This window comes from Macrobrachium nipponense, chromosome 43 (assembly GCF_015104395.2).
Source record: "Macrobrachium nipponense isolate FS-2020 chromosome 43, ASM1510439v2, whole genome shotgun sequence".
Lineage (NCBI taxonomy): Eukaryota > Metazoa > Arthropoda > Malacostraca > Decapoda > Palaemonidae > Macrobrachium > Macrobrachium nipponense.
This window is the reverse complement of record NC_061104.1, coordinates 50,126,778-50,146,635: the sequence shown is the minus strand read 5'-3', so window position 1 is coordinate 50,146,635 and position 19,858 is coordinate 50,126,778. Positions and strand designations below refer to the sequence as shown.

At 40.4% G+C, this 19,858-nt stretch overlaps 1 protein-coding gene across 2 annotated transcripts in view; it reads right to left on the bottom strand.

Moving 5' to 3' along the window:
- Positions 1-19,858, bottom strand: part of LOC135213732 (dnaJ homolog subfamily B member 14-like) — a 188,089-nt gene that overhangs the window by 41,497 nt on the left and 126,734 nt on the right. For both annotated transcript variants that reach the window (XR_010314195.1, XM_064247849.1), the window contains exons 3-4: positions 13,582-13,727; positions 12,117-12,248 (exon numbers count right to left, since the gene is read on the bottom strand). Coding sequence is in view for 1 of the 2 variants with exons in the window: in XM_064247849.1 (XP_064103919.1) it covers positions 12,117-12,248; positions 13,582-13,727 (278 nt within the window). In the remaining variant the exon portion in view is untranslated. The remainder of the gene's footprint in view (positions 1-12,116; positions 12,249-13,581; positions 13,728-19,858) is intronic.

The following is a 19,858-nucleotide window of genomic DNA, read 5'->3' as shown; positions in this document are numbered from 1 at the left end:
ACACATATTGTCAGCCTGTGCGCAAGAGGGTTAACAGTTTTAGCACAAAAAGTGCATTTTATGATGGGGGAAAAAAAAAAAAAAAATGGTGGATATTTCTCATAGAAAAATACAGCAAATAGGTGAATTTTCCATGAATAATTGGTGTACATATATGTTCCAGAGAAAAATCCGCGAATCCGGAGTGCCCAAATACAGGGGGTTCACTGCATCCTTATAGATCTAGCACTACTCGCAATGAAAAGGTTATCATTAAAATTCACTTTCTTACTTATCCTTTCAAGGTTTAAAGACTGTATTGAAGGGACACCTTGCAGATTTGAAAAAAAATCAAAAGTACCTGTATTACCAATCATGTGACTGACAGACTTTTACTATATGAATTAACCTTCCAAGCTTTTCTTTACATTACTATATAAAGTAACTTCAAAATTTAAGCCATTGGTAGGATAGTACACTGTAAAGAATCATTACCCATGATATTTTCCATGAAAAATATCCAGTCCTTCGAGAGTAGGCAGTCCCCGGGTGGATAGTTCTCATAGAAAAATACCGCAAATACGCAAATTTCCCGCGAATGATGGGTAGATATGGCCTATACAGAAATCCGCGAATATGTGAGTCCATGAATCTCGAGAAAGTGAATACGGGGGTCTACTGTGAATCCCTAATCTAAAATTTTGTATCATTTCTACTGAAAATGCTCTCAGTTTAGGTAAATAGGTAGACTTCTTTCCCTAAAGTATTCCAAAGAAACTTTCATGTGAATCTGAAAGCTATTCCTATTCTTGCTCTTAAGGTGTTGGTAAGGATCTACTAAGCTGTCTTCAAACTTTGTCAATATAAAGAAAATAATTTGCTCTAGAAAAGCCACCACCGGCAAGTATTTTCTTTACAGCCTGTCTAGTCCTCACTAATACAATTAAGCATCTTCATCTATAAGCTTATTTTCCATACACAGCAAGATTCATTGGTTATCCTTGCACACACAATTCCCCAAAAAAGGCCATTTCCAAGAAATACACCTTTATAACTAGCATCACATATAAACCGACTCCCTACCCAAAATAATCCAGTTACTGGTGAAGAATTGCTTATATTTGTATAAAATATACCAAATTCCAAGTAACAATTTACTCTCAACACTAACATCACCAACATAAAATAGATCTGCAGCCAGTTAGGATGGGTCTTGTTTGTTTCCAAAATCCTATTCACATATAAAAATTTAAAAAATGGTCACAACAAAATAAAATACACTGTACGTACGCTGTTTTTTTCCATCTGTCCATCCGCCTGTGGTGTTTGCGCATGGTAACACTGTGTCCAGGGCTTTGAATAATATCCTATTTCGAATATTAACGGTGTAATTCGCATACAGTAAATTACTAAAATACTTTTCAGTTGCAGATGTACACCCAGATATCCTTTTATTTACCTAAACCTTACACACAGCGTAACTATTTAAGGCCCGGGACACAGTGTTACCATGCGAAAACACCACAGGCGGATGGAAACTCTTGGGTAAGGATCTTATTTTAATAATTTTTTATTAGCTATATACTGTCCTATTTCACAGCATCCTTAAGCCCTCTCTATATGCCCTAACATAGAGTGCACAGAGTAAAACAGCAGAAATTAAAAAAAAATTAAATACTGGCTTCGTATATTTAAAACAATGTAACTAAACTTGGATCTCTACATTGCAAATTCAAGTGTAAATGAAAATAAATGAAACAGGTTCTGAAGTGGCAATGACCAGGCTTGAAAGATAAAAGCAAACCCTTTAAAAAGTATTCTGCTGTCATTAAAGACTGTAAAAGATTTCGAATTTGGGTACAATAAATTTATTTACAATAAATTTATTTACAATAAATTTATTTATTGTTTTTTCTGAAATTCTGAGTAATATCAATCCAAATAATCTGCTTGTAAATCATGAACTCCCTGTCCTGTCACTTAAAAAAAAACTGATAATTGCATGCTAAGATTCTGAGTACTACTATAAAACTAAAACTGAAATTGGCACCACTCAACATTCATGCAATAACAAGACATGATCACTCTTTGAATTTCAAGGCAAAAAAAATCCAATGCACAAACAAGAGGATGATTAATATTATTTTGGAATGTTATTCAGTGCTGCCATAGTTTCAACTACTTTGTCACGACAAAGACGCATACTAAAATGGATTTCGGACCCACAGAGAAGTCAAGGGTCTAACATGAATCATCAAGCGAGACTCAACTGCCTAAGAAGGAGCTGCTGACCTGCTCTTGTAAGGGTCATTCACTTCTTTCACAGGCCAGAATGGATCAAACTTATCCTTCTGCAACAGCGCGACCAAAATGCAGAGCCAGAAAGTCAACAACAGCAACAACATCAGTTGCACGAACATTTGAATGTAGTGCATAATCATGCCAATCAAACTCTGCACCATTGCTTGCTTTGTCGTCTTCTGAGGGCCTGCAACAAAAGAACAATTTTGCAGCAGCCCCGCACTAAGCTAAGCAAAACATGATGCCATTCTTGCAAAACTATGCTAATCAGGATATACTATGAAAAAAAATCATCGCAGCTAGTAATTGGAAACTACTATTTATCAGTCAAAATTCAGCTTCCATCAGGCTCCCCTATCCTATACTATTACTCCTATACAAAGAAAATTGTCTAAATGACACTAGAAATTAACCTAGTTACATGCCCTCAGCTGCACAATTAAGAACATTAAGGGAACACACAGATTCATACACAGCAGAATAATTGTTTGGAATATTTTTCACTTTTAAACATAATTATCTTTAACACAAAGAATACATTTCTTGTGAGCTTATTATAACATCCCTCTAAATGCAATCACTCCTATAAATCAACACACTTTCCTCCCCTTAAATTTATGAGTACAACAATAAAACTTCAGTATACTACTACATATTAACAATTAAAGCTATCAAAATTCTTAAAACTTCAGGTTTAATGCCGTTATCCCTTGAACTACGTTGAACTAACTTGACAACTAGCAATGCAATGCAACACAAAAACCTTTTCTGCACAACTGCTGACTTTACAGCTGTTGTCCAACATATCTCCATTAAGAAATGGGTTTTACATACATACTTAACATACTAAAAACATATAATTCTTCAGTCAAAATAATAAGAAAATTTAGAGCATAAACAAAATAAAAAATCTACAAAAACCATACAGGCTAGATCCACAATGCATACAAACTTAATTATATTCACCAGGTATCCATAAAAATCAGTTCGTGCACACTACGTTATAACATGCACAAATGAAAGAAGGACAATAAAGTATCTGATTACTCAGGATAAGATAATGCCACAAAATTTCTCAAAGTACTGTAATTACAATTGAATGGAACTCTTCTTAATTTCTTCCCCATCTCTAATTTAAATCATATTACACGTATATTTCAAGCACGGTCTGCTCTAAGTTGTGAATATTAATGGACAGTACCTTGTTCTCAATCAAGAGCAGTAGCACCAAAACCCAAAACCTTGTAGCAATCTAGAAAATTATTGTCACTGTATTCACAATATGACAAATTTTTTAATCCATTTGTAATTTTCATAACTAACAAACCTGAAGTCTTAACACTAGGATACATCTGCTAGTGCCAGGTGGAAAACCGGTAAAATTTAAAAAATTGTGTACACAAAGAACTATTGGCATCTGTGCTTGATCACAAGGTCTGTGTGATCTCCCACAATGCCTTCGACATCTCGTGATCACGTCAGTTACTTTCTTACCACCTTTAAGAGAGCGCGCTTTGCTCCCTGTCCTTTTAAAGCTGGTTTAGTTAGCCAGCTTTTTCTCTTCTTTCTGTGTTCCAGTGTGTGTGATTCCTGTGGGTTTGTACGGGTATCTAGAGATCATGGATTATTTTACCTCCCCGTCCAAGATTTCTTTGGGATCTTGCAGGAAACAGAGGAAATGCCCAGGTATATTAGTGGGCTTCCTTGTTCAAGATTTTTAACATTGGTGTCCATCTACAGGTCGTTTTTGGTCCCATGATGCTGATCAATGTGTTTCTCCCCCTTGGCTAAATGCTTCCCATACCCAGTTGGGTTCCTCCAATTTGTTTTTGGATGCATCAGGAGGGGTTTTGGGAGGATTTGTACCTAATTATGATCCTCCCTTCCCCGCAGGGAGGGGGAGGATCACCATCTTTGTCGTAAGTTTCAGCTATGGCTGCGCACAGAATGGAGGGTATGTGGGCAGCATTAGGCCTATCAGAGGTACCATCCTTGGATGGCTTGTTAACTCACTACATGGTATCACTCTTCCCTCCAGGACACCATCGATGGGTGTCCCATCTCCCCCTGGTCTCCAATTTATGGAGGCGAACACCACAACACCTGTAGCGACGCTTATGATTCCAACACCACAGCATTTTGGATCTCACTTTGAAGTTCCTTGTTGGACGAGTGGTTTATGTGCTCGCCTACCAGTTCAGTAGTCGTGAGTTCAACTCGCTGCTCTGCCAAAGTGGAATCAGAGGAATATTTCTGGTGGTTAGAAATTCATGTCTTGATATAATGTGGTTCGGATCCCACAATAAGCTGTAGGTCCCATTGCTAGATAACCAATTTGTTCCTAGCCACATAAAAATATGCAATCCTTCAGGCAAACCCTAGGAGAGCTGTTAATCAGCTCAGTGGTCTGGTTAAACTAAGATATACTAAAAAAATTTTCTTTGCAGTTCCCCGCATTTTCCATCAAGTGTTTGTCTCGTGATATGAGTGATGTACATTCCTAAGCAGCCGAACAGAATGTTTTGGAAGCTGAGGAAGTAGAGAATTAGGAGTTTCTTGCTTCTTGTGCAGAGCTTATTGACATGATTTGTCAATTCAATAATCTTTCAAGGAGGTCTGAAACTCCTTACACCTTAACTCCAACTGGAATTGAAGCACTTTTAGGACCAAAGAAAGATATAAAGGTGTCGTATGAATTACCACGTTCAAGTCATGCGGAGTTGTTGTTACAGCATGTGAAAGCACGGATGTCAGGGAGGGATAATTCTTTGTGATCGAATAGATCATTCTAGTTTCTTCCCCCACCCCCTGCTACGACAGGAAATATTATACGAGATAATTCTTTGTGGTCGAATAGATCGTTCTAGTTTCTTCCGCCCCCTTTGCTGAGACAGGAAATATCATAAGACCTGTTGTTCTTTTGCTAGAAAGGCATATCAATCCAGCTGTTGTGCGATTAAGACCTGGGTTGACCTTAGACCAAGTGAAAATGGAATTTCCCTCACTTACTTGTCAAAAAGCAGTTACATTGGAATCAATGGCTTCTTCTATTTTCCAGACAGTATCGTGGTTAGATCTTTGGTCAACAGTTATGCCTAAGATTACCTCTTCAGATTCAACCAGATGAAACAGTTACAAGGCTAATGGCGAGTAACTTATGCAGACTTTACATTTTCGCAAGTTAAAAAAAAAAAAAAAAAAAATCCAAATATAAACTGTCACTTCCTTTCATGAATGCCAACACTGGTGCTAATGTGACCTGTTACTGGGTATTGAAAAACAGCTGATAAATGCTTCAAACTGGCACTAAATTTTATGATACATTTCTAAGTGGAAAGAGAGGTATTCAACAATCATAAAACAGGAATTATAGGTTAATTTGTCCAGCTGTAGGCTATGATAAAATAAGGTTTGCGAAGTGGTACTTTTTGCAAAGCACAATTTTTTTTTAACATGATATATTACAATTTCTTAGAACACAATTATATCATGAGTAAATGAATACCTGTATATTGCTCTTTTACAGGGAAGGGGGACTAGTTCTTTGTCTCCTTTCCCCCTTCTTTGTCTCCTTTCCCCCATAGGATGGTTTCTAAGGCAATTCACTGAGCAATGGTTCCACTCTCACCTGCTCTCTTGATGACTTCCTCCCAGCCGAACGCTGGCTTCTCTTTCTTTTCTGCAGTTATTATTTTAGTCACTGTTCCGTTGAAATCAGGGTAAAAATTTCAGTGCTACTTTGGCTTGTTAGTGGCTAGTGCTGTACACGGCAGCAGAACCGTTGTCATATTTAGTCCCAAAGAGCTTCCGCCTTGATTTCCCAAGGAGCTTCCGTCATGTTTAGTACTAGCACCTCTTGTGTGGCAGTTTCTTCTATAGATCATCCACAGAACATGTGATTTAATGAATATTTCCTATTCCTTAAGCTAAGAATTTTCTACCAGCTTCTATTTTCCTCATTTAAATAACTTTTCTTCCTTTAAGAGGCAGATTGGGTTGCAGGCTTTGAAGTTAATCCTATTTTTCTCCTCATTTTTCAGGGTTGGGCTAGAAAAGGGTACAAAAGGCTGTCTATTCCAGTGGTCTTTGCTATTGAAAATAAGCCCACTGAAGCACTACAACAAATTTCTTTAAATTTATGTCCACATATGTACTGTGAAAGCTGTTTTCAATATAACTACTTAGCTCAAATTGCATAATAACAATCAAATATGACAAATTTTTAATAAAATTTGAATGAAAGGGACCACGTATTGGCATCTGTGCCTGGTTACGAGTTATGTGGGACCACCCACATATATACCCCTCAGCAACCCATGACCATGCCAGTTATTCTTCCAAATCAGGTTAATTGTCAGAGGGGTGGTTAGAGGTGGGCCTTTGTATGTGAAGACCTCAGATTTGTTAGTTATGAAAAATACGAATTGATTATAAATTTGTCATTTGTTCATATACAAAACAACCCTCAGTCTTAACATCAGGATAGATTTACACTTGGAGGGAGGTAAGTACTAATAACAAATGGGCCACCTTTGATCAGTTTCCCGAATAGTAAAAGAATCCTAAGAAAACTGACCATTATTTCAGAATCTGAGATATATGTGATTAATCACAGTCAGACTTCTCGGTTTCCATACAATTGCATAGTTCACTGCATCTGTGGAAGATAAGAAGCTATCTGTTCTAATAACAAACCAACCTATCTAACCTATCTACTTATGTAGGTTTGTTATCATTCCTCTCTCCCTTGCTAAAGAGAGGAATGTCTTGCCACTGATAGGCATCTTACATTAATGGTCCCTCTAATAGCATAGCTACTTCACTCCACTGTATCCTGTCCCTTCCAGCTTATGACAGTACTCTCTTCTTAACACCCATAGGTAAAGAAGGAGATAGAAATTAGAAAAGGAAATAAACCAGTTATCTCATTCATTTTCACTTTCATACCCTCATCTTAAACATGATACAAACTGACCTGCCTGCCAGGGGCACTGGACGAGCTACACAACTTGTTGAGCAGCCACCATCAACACACAGAGAGAGAAGGAAAAAAAAAAAGAAAACCCTAGTCCAAGGATCTGTGGGTAACATCCTTCAAGTAGAAGGAATTGAAAGTGGTTTGTCGTAACTAAGAACCAGCTCTCAATATTCTATGAATAGATACATATTCTTCTTGAATGCCAAGGAAGAGCTCAGGCCTCTAATGACATGGGCTCTTGACAAGTTTTACTTTCCACCTTGTAAATTCCTTATTTAATACATCAAAGCATGAATGGAAGGAGATTTAAGACATGCAAAATATGCAGCAGTACATAAACTACGTTAACAAGCTCAAAAACTTAGTCTTTAGTCCATGGGATACATATCAAATGTACCAAAAATACATCTAACATCTAAATCTCCCAAGGCCTTTGAAATACTCCGAATGTTTTAGACTTACACTAGTTTTCATCGTTCAGTGATTTAAGAAAAATTGGCAGAATTTCAGTCTTCATCTGAGAATATCAAAATCTACACAGTAATACCCAGAAGTAATGTGAGGTTAGGTTCCAGACCCCCTCGCATAAGGGGAAGTTTTGCGTAAGTTTGGCACGATCTCTAAAAATGCTAATAAATACTACTTGCTTCTAGATTTTGAACACTAAATATGCCCCTAATCATGCTCCCTAAGTATTAAGCTAACTTTTAAATGAAATTAAAATTATTGTAATTTGATTTAAAAGTTAATTTAATTCATTACCCTTAAAAAAGAAATAAATGGTTGGCATAAAAATAGTTACAGTAACTACTACATACATACGTATCTGTTTTCTCACGTATACTAACATTACACCTAATTCATGGGATGCCATTTTCTTTTTCCCTCAGTGTAAAAGAAGTTTTCTTTGCGTCACTGGGTGAACTTCATAAGCCTGTTATACCGAAGGTACACAATTCAATGAAATAAAGAAAACATGTATTTACATATGTAATGTTACCAGAGGGTGAAGGTAAAATTCAATCAATTCAAAATCACGTACCAGTATGAGGGCTAACTATGAGAGAGAGAGAGAGAGAGAGAGAGAGAGAGAGAGAGAGAGAGAGAGAGAGAGAGAGAGAGAGACGAGCCGAGAGCAGAGAGGAAGAGGAGAGAGGAGAGAGAGGAGATGACGAGAGAGAGAGAGAGAGAAGAGAGAGAGAGAGAGAGAGATAATATAAATACAATTGCATAATGAATTTTAGATCCCAAAAAATATTACCAAAAATACATTTTGTAGGAAATAAAGTTTTACATACAGAAAAGAATGAAAAATAAATATAAATGACTAATGAAATAAAAAAATGAACATTTAACATCACTCTTACCTTTATGGAAAACACTTGTTAGCATGTGGAAGACAGAGAGGGGGGGAGAGGGAGGAGAGGCTATTGGTTGGAAGGGGAACCTCCCTCTAGAAGGACTTCAGGTATCAAAGACCTATCTGGGGTACTTCTCTTTGTTTTTAACTGGCACTATCTGAGGTTACTTCCCTACTTCATTTTTTACTGGCACTAGGACCAGTTTGAGAGTTACTGGATCCCTGTTGCACAGCAAAACTGTCCAGAGACATTTGTTTCTGGCATTTCTTTAAGATTTGCTTAAAGTTAAACAGAGCATTGTCATTAAACATGTTGGAGACATGGATTACAACTTTGTTGGGATGATAATTCTCCACAAAATTTTTGACATCATTCCACTTTTCAAACATTTCCTTAATCCCTGAAGTAGGCACATTATGTATGTCCATTTGTTTTCTGAATTTTTCAAGCCAGCCTGTGCTGGCCTTAAATTTACTAACAGCAGTGCTTGTTGTTGGTATTTTCTAACCTAGATCGGCATGCAATTTCCTCCAATACATTGCTACGAGTTCTAGTGTTTCTCATCTTTTTTACAGAAGAGCTAGCAATTGGAACTTTCTTTGGCCCCATGATGATTTATTTAGCAGTTGCACAAAAATAAGGAACACAAAAGCAGAATGGGTCATGAAAGAAGATGGGATGCTTTGTATGGGTGCTTGATATGGGGCCCGGACAGAGGGTTTCCGAGTGTATGAAAACTGAGGAAATGTAATATAACCGAGACAAAATTTTGTAGAAAAAAAGTGTGTGAAAACTGAAATGTACGAAAAAAGAGAGGCGTGAGAAAACCGAGGTTTGATTATAGTATACAGTCATACTCCTACATACGAAAGTCCCTATGTACGAAAAATCCAGGTAACGAAGGCAAAGACAAAGATTTTTTTGCTTCTGTGTACGAAAATAATTCAGGTTGCGAAAGGGTGTACTGTAAAGTCCGAGATTCGCCCGGGCCGCCGAGATCAATTTTAAAACTCGCACGCCGCCAACTCAGTAGACTCGCCATCATCCTCCTACTCTCACATAGGTTCCTGATGCTAGTAAGATCCTGCTCTCCTATTGGTCAGCATCTATCCCATCATGCATCTATGTAAGGGAGTTCCTTGACCATTTCGTTTTGGCAGTGTTATCGTATACACATGGAATTCATTCGTTCATGTAGATTTTGTTTGTTAACGTAAATTCGTGTTAGTGATTTCGCTTTCGTTGTACTGTAAGTTACTTTATCGTGTTGTGGTTGAACTTAATTACTTACATTATTAGCCATGGGTCCCAAGAATGTTGCTGATGGAGACAAAGATGAAGATAATAAAGAAGTGTTAATGTTTTCTGCCAATTGTTAATGTGTTTCATAAAGTTTAGTGTTAATGTTATCTGCCATTTTTTAATGTGTTTCGTAAAGTTAGGTGTTCATGTTTTCTGCCGTTTGTCCTTCTCTGTCGCCACTTTTGGACGTTGCCTCATTCGAAAGGTAAGGTTCCACATTTTACTGCATACATACATACATATACATACAGTATTTCTTGTACCCTTTACACTAATACACTTTATTTACAGGTACTGTAACGGATAGGTTAAGTATTGAATGGTCCAAATTGTTGTATTTCATTGTTTATTGGTCAATTTAGCTTTATAATAAAATTTACTGTGGTGTTTTTCTAGGGCTTGGAACGAATTAGGCAATTTACATGTAAAACGTAGTTCTGGATACAAAAAATCAGGTTACGAAGGCCACTTCAGAATGGATTAATTTCGTAACCTGAGGCACTACTGTACTATTATTCAGAAGAATGCTTTTATTTTTTTTTAGATGCATACCCTTAGCATGGCTAAAAATACAATCTTTATTTTTGGCTTTTTTATTTATACTAATATTTTGATTGCCATTAATTATAAAGTTCCAAGTAAAATATAGTTGGAAGGACTGTGAAGCGCAGAGAAAAGAAATACAGTATGCTTTCCATCCATTTCACTCTTTTAAATAAGAACAATCTCTCTCTCTCTCTCTCTCTCTCTCTCTCTCTCTCTCTCTCTCTCTCTCTCATATGTATTGCAATATAATGTTATCCATGTGGTGTGGCTAGCACATGTAAAATATACCACCACGGCAACAAAATCATGAAGTTAACAGGGTACTGTGGTTTTGACAATTAAATGCAGCAACAGTACAATACAAAAATGAACTTCATTGTACAAATATCTATGAAAAGCTTAAGAAATCTCCATTTCCATTTATCCCCACCCCCCACACATATATAATGTATTAATGACACTGAAATTTTAAGCCTATCAAAGAACGACTTACATAAATGTTGAAAAGAAATCACAAAATACTAATATCTGTCACTAGCCTATGAAATTTTATTTCTTTCCTCTTTCACAAACAGCTACACATTTGATACTACTAAAACTAAGATATCTTTCCATAATATTGTTCCTCAAGTGGTAGGCTACACAAAAACTTATACTACACTAGCCTACCTGCATTTCCAATCATCAAAACAAATGTCTGTTAGCATACATTCTCTCTCTTTTTTATTACTAATGTTATCATTTTTAGCATAAGGAAGATATTTTGCAACACATGCAATTCAAGTCAAATGTCAAGTTGATGAAAGCTATTGAAATGTATTGTTCAGCAGAGAAAATAATCTATCAATCTTTGTTGAAGCTAGCATTCAGAGATTGAAGCTAGATGCTTATTCCAAACGTAACACATACAACCCTTATGGTAATTGCTTATTGTGTTGGTAAGATAAATATAAGTAAAAACTTATTCCTAGGCAATTGTAAGTAGAAAAGATGACTGGTATGTATTTTTACTTTGGACAACACTTGGTGACAACTGTCAAGTACGATGGTTACTAGTTAGAGCAACCTACAAATCATTTTCCTTCTGAGACAAGGCCTTACCATATTTTATGTGACTGTATTTAATTTTCTTATATCATCTTTGTAATTGGAAAAAGAATTATCCATGTGGTAAAGCCATTCTTATTTGTATATACTTGTGTACGTATTTGTAAAGTTCACATATCCAACGAGTTTCACTTCATTATAAGAGACTCAGTAGTTCGTGTTTATGTCTGAGGGTGGGACTTGACTTTCCCATTATAAAGAGCATTGTGAATTTCCAGGACATTTCCATTTTGAAAAACATTGCATCTTATATAACAGCATATAAGGTACTTAATTTTCCTTCTCATCTTACTGTTATGTATACCTTAAATAAAGTTGTAAAATATTTTCACTTCAAATTCAAGGTAGCACTCAAGAGACTGACAATAGTTTCTGTCTGGGCTTCTTATCACCAATTGCCAGATTACTCCCCAGGATTATATAGTACTAAACACCTGACACCAGTGCATTTATTTATGACAGATTCACAGAAGATCATGCAAAATATCTGCACATGCAAAAGCATGACTCTATCAATAACATTTCTCAATACAAAAACATACCTTCATATCCCCGAGTGAAGTCGTGGCGGTAAGTGTTTCTGTGTTGGTTAGAAGTGGATTCTTCTGGACCATATAAATCATACTGCTTTCTTTTTTCAGCATCACTCAAGACAGCAAATGCATTCCCTACGGCTGCAAAATCAAGGTAACATTATGAACACATTCTTCATCTTTATGGTAGCAAATTTTAATCCTAAAATTAATATTCACTGATGAAGAGACCATACCAATTAACCAAAAGAGTACACTTGTCCTACAAAAACTTACAGTTATGTAATTATACGTATATCCAAAAAAATATCATCAAGGATATATAACTATAAGCTAAAAAATTACAACATAATAAATCTTCACAACACAGCAATGGATGCTGCAACAACATTCATGCTTTAAATGCTGAAGTACGAATAACTGTTACAAAAAATTCCAATGGCTCCAAACTTTCTATATAGTAACCACAAACAAACTCTTTCAAAACACTGGAACATTCTTTCACCTATGGTTATCATTTTACCATTTCATATACGGTGGATCCCCTGTATTCGCATTCTCAGCATTTGCGGACTCCTGTATTTGCAGATTTTCCTATGGACCATATCTACCTGTTATTCGCAGGAAATTAAATTTGCATAATTGTGGTATTTTTCTGAGAAATATCCACAAATTCTTGTTTTCTTTTTTTTATCAATTTCATCATAAAATTTCATAATTTTTAGTGGTTTTTTTCTTGAGTTTCAACTAACAAAATAGGCAGCTATAAGTGTTTTTATGGGGGTTTCAACTATTTGTGGATTGCAGCTCTTTGTGGGGGGGGGGGGGGGGGCTGAAACCCCCTATACAAATGCTTAAAACTGCCTATTTTATTCATTAAAATTCAAGAAAAACCCACTAAAAATTTTTATACGTACCCATTTTTTTTTTTATAGTTTTATCACAAAACATGCACTTTATGATGAAATTGATAAAAAAAAAGTGGAATTTGTGGAAATTTCTGATCAAAAATTACTGCAAATAGGCGAATTTTCCCAAAAAAATGGGGGTATATATTCCAGAATGAAATCCCGGAATACGTGAGTCCATGAATCCAGTGTATGAATACAGGGGGGTTCGCTGTATCTGCATCTGTTCAACATTCCTCTCTTTCAATTCTTCTTACACCACATACTTGGCAAATCCCTTTCATTCCTTTCACTGACCTCCAACATTTTCTTTCTTCCATCTTGCTATCCACACTCTCCTAAAAATTGTTTCACAATGCAGCTGCAAGGTTCTCCTCCTGTTACACCTTTTAAACTTTTCTACTTTCAATTTCTCTATGTATTCCATACATAAACTAACCCTTTAAAATAACAGTAACACACACACACATATATACTTATGTTTAAAACTCTAAAGTGAGGGGCTACTGATATAAAAAAATTCACAAATGGATATCCTTCACGTAACCAATAAAACTTGGACTTACCTTTAAATGCTTCGCTAGCGCCCGGTGCCTTGTTTTTATCTGGATGGAACTGAAGCGCTAATTTACGATATGCTTTCTTTAGGTCATTATCTGTTGCTTCCTTTGTAACACCTAAAATTTCATAGTAATCTTTGCACTTCCTAATTCTGTAAAGTAATAAAATGTTACTTTTTAACATTTGAATTTCATAGCGATCTGTCCACTTCCTTAGTATGTAAAGAAATAAAATGTTACTTTTTAGCATCTAAATTTCACAGTAATCTCTGCACTTCCTAATTCTGTAAAGAAATAAAATGATATTGTAATGATACAATTAAGTTTGTTCATACTTACCTGGCAGATATATATATAGCTGTATTTTTCCGAATCCGACAGAAATTTAAACACTTACGACACACGCAGTGGGAGTCAGGTGGTTAGTACCCATTCCCGCCGCTGGGAGGCGGGGTATCAGGAATCATTCCCATTTTTCTATTCATAATTTTTTATTTCCACTGTCTCCTGAGGGGAGGTGGGTGGGTACTTGATTATATATCTGCCAGGTAAGTATGAACAAACTTAATTGTATCATTACAATATCATTTTGTCATGAAACTTTACCTGTCAGATATATATATAGCTGAATCCCACTTTGGTGGTGGGAGTAGACAGAATAGAAGATTTAGGAAACATATATATGCAGATAATTGATATCTTGATTCCTTACCTGTTAGCATAGCTGACTTCGTGGTTACTGCCGCGTAAGTCTGCTTGTGCTACTAGAGTTGCCAGCGAGGTAGAGACCTATATAGCTGGTGCACTCCAGATGATCTGTCAACAGGGGGTCGAGACCACGACGTGACTGAATCCAATTTGACCATACAAATGGGATGGCAACGAAGGTGAAAACCAAACCACCTGGCGTAGCCTACCAAAAAGTTATCCCACATAGACTAAGCTAATGGAAGGGAGATCCGCCGCAGGGTGCGGTCAACCCCACAACCATAACACAAGTTAAAAACTCCCCTAAACCATTAAAGGATATGGATGAGCGCTACCTCCTGCCCCAAAACAGTGTCTGCAGCGACGTATGGTCCGAGCGAGTAACAATTTTCGTATGTTGCTTTTCACCTCCCGCAGGTAGTGTGAAGCGAACACCGAATTGCTTCGCCAATAAGTGGCGCCCAAAATGTCTTTGATTGCCATATTTTTGTGAAAAGCCACCGAAGTAGCAATAGCCCTCAACTCGTTGGGCTTTCACTTTCAGAAGCTCCATGTCACTTTCACTACACTTTTCATGGGCTTCCTTAACCGTACTTCTTAAGAAGAACGCCGTGCATTCTTCGACATCGGAAGATCTAGGTTTTTTTCACAGAGCACCACAAGTTCTCCGAGAACCTCTGCATGCTCTGGTCTGCAAATAAAACTTGAGAGCCCTGACAGGACACAGGACTCTCTCAGCTTCAGGTCCCACTAGCTCCGACAACCCCTTGATCTCGAACGTTCTCGGCCAAGGGTTGGAAGGGTTCTCGTTCTTTGCTAAGAACGTAGGACTTAAGGAACAAACTGCACTATGATCCTTGAACCCAATATGCTTGCTTATGACTTGAATTTCGCTAACCCTCTTCGCCGTTCGCCAGAGCGGTTAGGAAAATGGTCTTCTTAGTAAGATTCCTAAGCGAGGCTAAATGGAGCGGTTCAAATTGACTCGACATGAGAAACTTCAGTACCACGTCTAAGTTCCACGATGGTACTTTAGGTTGGAGAACTTTCACAGTCTCAAATGATCTAATGAGATCATGAATGTCTCTATCATTCGCTAAGTCGAGTCCTCTATGTCTGAAGACCACAGAAAGCACGCTTCTGTAGCCTTTAATCGTGGGGAACGGCTAGTTTCGCTTCTTTCCTAAGGTGAAGAAGGAAATCTGCTATCTGGCTCACAGAGGTTGAGGTGGAGGAAATGCCCTTCCTTCTGCACCAACTTCTAAAGACAGCCCACTTTGATTGGTAAACTGCGATTGAGGAGGGCCTCCTTGCGGTGGCAATCGCCCGTTGCCACAGGTCTTGAAAAACCCCTCGCTCTGGCCAACTTCTTGATAGTCTGAACGCAGTCAGACTCAGAGCGGGGAGGTTTTTTGTGGTACCTCTCGAAGTGGGGCTGTCTGAGTAGATCTTTCCTTAGGGGCAGAGTCCTCGGAAAGTCTACTAGGAAGGACATCACCTCCGTGAACCAGTCGGCCGCTGGCCAGAAGGGGGCGATGAGGGTCATTCTCGCTCCTTCTGATGCAGCGAACTTCCTCATTACTTCCCCGAGGATTTTGTGAATGGGGGAAAAGCGTAAATGTCTAGTCCCGACCAATTCCACAGTAGGGCGTCTACTGCCACGCTCGGGTCCGGGTCCAGAACTGGGGAGCAATACAGCGGAAGTCTCTTCGTTCGGGAAGTTGCGAAAACGTCCACATGAGGACGTCCCCACAGCTTCCATAGCGCCTGGCATACTTCCTGATGAAGGGTCCATTCCGTCGGCAGAAGCTGTCCTTGCCGACTGAGAAGGTCCGCTCGCACGTTTTCCCACGCCTGACACAAACCTTGTCAGAATCGTGACGTTTTGCGACTTCGCCCAAATCAGGATATTCCTCGCGATGACGAACAGAGAATGAGTAGTGAGTTCCCCCTGTTTCCTGAGGTATGCCAAGGCTGTGGTGTTGTCCGAGTTTATCTGAACCACTTTGCTGGAGACTTCCTCCTCGAAGAACCTTAGAGCGAGGTAAACCGCTGAGAGTTCTTTTAGGTTGATGTGCCGGGGGGGAGGACACCTGTTCCCCTCTCCCAGGTGCCTGACACTTCTCTCCCTCCAGTGTTGCTCCCCAACCCGTGGAGGACGCGTCGGAGAACAACACTAGGTCGGGGTTCCGAAGCTTGAGCGAAAGTCCTTCCGCAAGCTTCTTTGGATCCCAACCACCATTTGAGGTGCTTTTTCACTTCTTCCGTCAAAAACAAGACCTCTTCTAGATCCTGTTTGCGTGACCAATTGCTTGAGAGGAAGAACTGAAGTGGTCGGAGGTGCAACCTTCCCAGAGAAACAAACTTCTCCAGTGAGGAAATGGTCCCCACAGCAGACTCATCCATTCCCTCACCGAGCATGTTCCTTCCCCCCTAGAAAGGCCGACACTTTGTCCAGGCATTGAAGTTGTCGCCCCTGGGACGGAAAAGCCCGAAAAGCCACTGAGTCCATCTGAATCCCCAGATAGACTAAGGATTGAGAAGGAGTCAGATGCGACTTCTCGAGATTCACCAGAAGTCCCAGGGACTTCGCTAACGACAGAGTCGTGTGAAGGTCCTTCAGACACCTGCTTGCGATGAGGCTCGAATAAGCCAGTCGTCTAGGTAGAGAGAGATCCTTATTTCCGCAAGATGGAGGCAACCTCGGCAACGTTCTTCATAAGAACGGTGAACACCATCGGCGCCGTGCTGAGACCGAAGCAGAGTGCCCTGAATTGGAAAATCTTCCCTTTCAGGACAACCGCAGGTATTTTCCTTGATCGGGGATGGATGGGGAACGTGAAAGTATGCGTCCTGAAGGTCTAACGAGACCATCCAATCCCCGGTCTTAAAGCTGCAAGCACGGATTGAGGTGTCTCCCATCTTGAACTTCTGCTTGGTAACGAAGCGATTTAGACTGCTGACATCCAGAACGGGGCGCCACCCCCCTGACTGCTTCGGCACTAGGAACAGACGGTTGTAAAACCCCGGAGAACTCCGGTCGAAGACCTGTTCCACTGCCTGCTTCTCGATCATTTGATCTAGTAGATCGTGTGAAGCACTTTCTGCTTTTCTCCCTGATACGACGGAGACAAATCCTTTGGTGTCGAAGACAGCGGGGGTAACATCAGGAAAGGAAAATTCTGTACCCCTTCTTGACGATGTCCAGAGACCAAGCGTCGGCACCTCTCTCTTCCCAAGCTTCCGCGAAATGTAGAAGCCTGGCTCCTACCGGTGTCTGAAGGACTTCCCTCTCACTTCTTGCTCTTGGAAGGAGCGGGAGTCTTGCCTCTGAAAGAGCCTCTTCTCGAGGGGCTGGCTTCGAGGAAGAGCGGATCGAAAAGGGCTTCGACTTCTTCAAAGCAGAGGACCCAGAAGACGAAGAAGTAGCAGGCTTCCTAGAAGACTTGTGCCGAGGTCTTGAGTTGATTTTTTCTCCTGGAAGACTAGCAGCTATGTCCTTTACCATAGACTGGGGGTTAAGAGATGTTCTGAGAAAGGAGCGAAAAGAAGATCGCTTTTTGCGCTGGTGAGACCGACTTTGCAGTAAAATTGCAAAAAAGTGCTCTTTTCTTAAGCAGTCCTGTGCTGAAATGAGCAGCCAATTCCTCAGAACCATCCCTGACGGCCTTGTCCATGCAAGACAATACACTGGACAGCTCCCCCAGACTGATGGAATGAATTCAGAACTCCTGGACCTGGCATCCAATACTCCCAGCAGGCACCAGTCAAGAAAATTAAAGACCTCTAGTGTCCTGAAGAGGCCTTTAAGGTGAAAGTCTAACTCGCTATGTGTCCACGAGACCTTCGAGGAAGACAAAAAGATCTTCTGGTGGCATCTCAATGCTACCAAAGTCTCCTTGAGCTGAGGGCTGGAAGCTTGACTCCGACGTTTTCTCCCGTCTCATACCACATACCAGCTTTACCACCGAGTCTTGAAGGTGGTAAAGCGAAAGAGGTCTTGCCCGAAGCTTTCCTCTTTTCCATCCAATCATGGACCTTTCTAAAAGCTTGCTTCGTAGAAAGCGACTTCTTCATTCTCAACAAAGCCCGAGATCTTAGCAGCTTTTGAAGACGAAAAACTGAGAGGAGGAGTACGTGGAGCTTCAGGTTGGAAAGTGTCTGCAAAGACTGACTGAAGTAAACGAGTCAAAACCTTGTAGTCCGTCGAAACTGGAGCCAACTGCTGTTCTTCGTCCACTTCGACGAAAGCGTCACTAACTTCCTCTTCAGACACTGGAGAAGTCGGAGGAAGTAAAGAAGAGTCCCGATCTTTCTCAAAAGAGAAAGAACGGCGAACAGGAAGAGTTCCCGCCTCCGCTTGTGCTTGCGGAAGTGGAAAACTGACGTCCGTAGGCGCGCGTTTTTGGCGTCCGAAGCCAATCTACTGGCGCCGACAGAAGCGCGCTCAAACGCCGCAGGTTGTACACCTGGCGTCCACTTGTGCGCGCTGAGCGTCCACTTGGTGCGCGCCGAGCGTCCACTGATGCGCGCCGAGCGTCCACTGGTTGCACGCCGAGCGTCCACTAAAACTCTCTGAGCGTCCCACTGGCGCTCGCGAAACTTGCACCTAGTCACGTTCGGCGTCCACTAAAGCTCGTTTTACGTTCACAGAAGCGCGCTCGTCATCTAAAGAAACTCGCTTCTTATCCACAAGTTTCGTAGCAGCGGAAACAACCGCTTCACGAGACGCGAGAAAACTAATTTCTCGCCTCCTCTAGAAAGTTGCTGGGGAGCAGAACGAACTCTAGAGGGAGACTCAAACGGAGAGAGAGACGAGCGAGGAGAGGGGATGGAGAGAACGCCCTCGACCTCTTCACAGGAAGATTGTCATCCTTCTTACGGCGACGTGGAACAGTCTCTCTCGAAGGAAAAACATCTCGAAGTTGCTGCTGAAGAGACTGGAGAATCTTGCTTGTAGGTGAAGCCTCCTTTTCTGGGGAGGGGCTGATCCTGTGAGCAGGAGAGTGGCGAGGGGACGCCTTCTTGCTACTCCCAGGAAACCGCCGCTTCACGCACCTTATGAGCGACTGCGGCGCTCGAAAGAAACATCTAGGGAAGATTCCGCCTCCGAATAATCCTTACGCTTCTTCTGCGGAGGAAAAGCAGCGCAAACGCACTATCAGGCGACGAGCAAAGTTCCGGAGAACAACTTGGACGTGAAGCGTCCCGAACGCGAGCCGTCCTTTTCAGCGGACGTGATGCGGTATGAGAGCTCCACCCCTTGCGCGGGGAGGAGAAGCTTCAGAAGAAGAAAAGCACTCCTTGAGAAGACGTGCACGCGCACGCTCCTTGGCAGTCTGGGTATGTTCGTCAGAAGCTGCCGAAGGCACGCCAGATCGGTGGGGGTTCCTCGTAAAAACCCTCCTTCGACTTTCGACATGCTCTCTCCCCGTAATCTGGGAGTCAAGCAGAGGTCTAGGTCTAGAGGCGGAATGAGGCCGATCTGACGCACCCTCCACTACACAAGGGGCACTTTCACTGCACTTCTCTTCACTTTTGCTCTCCAGAGCTAACACTTTTGATTCTAGTTACG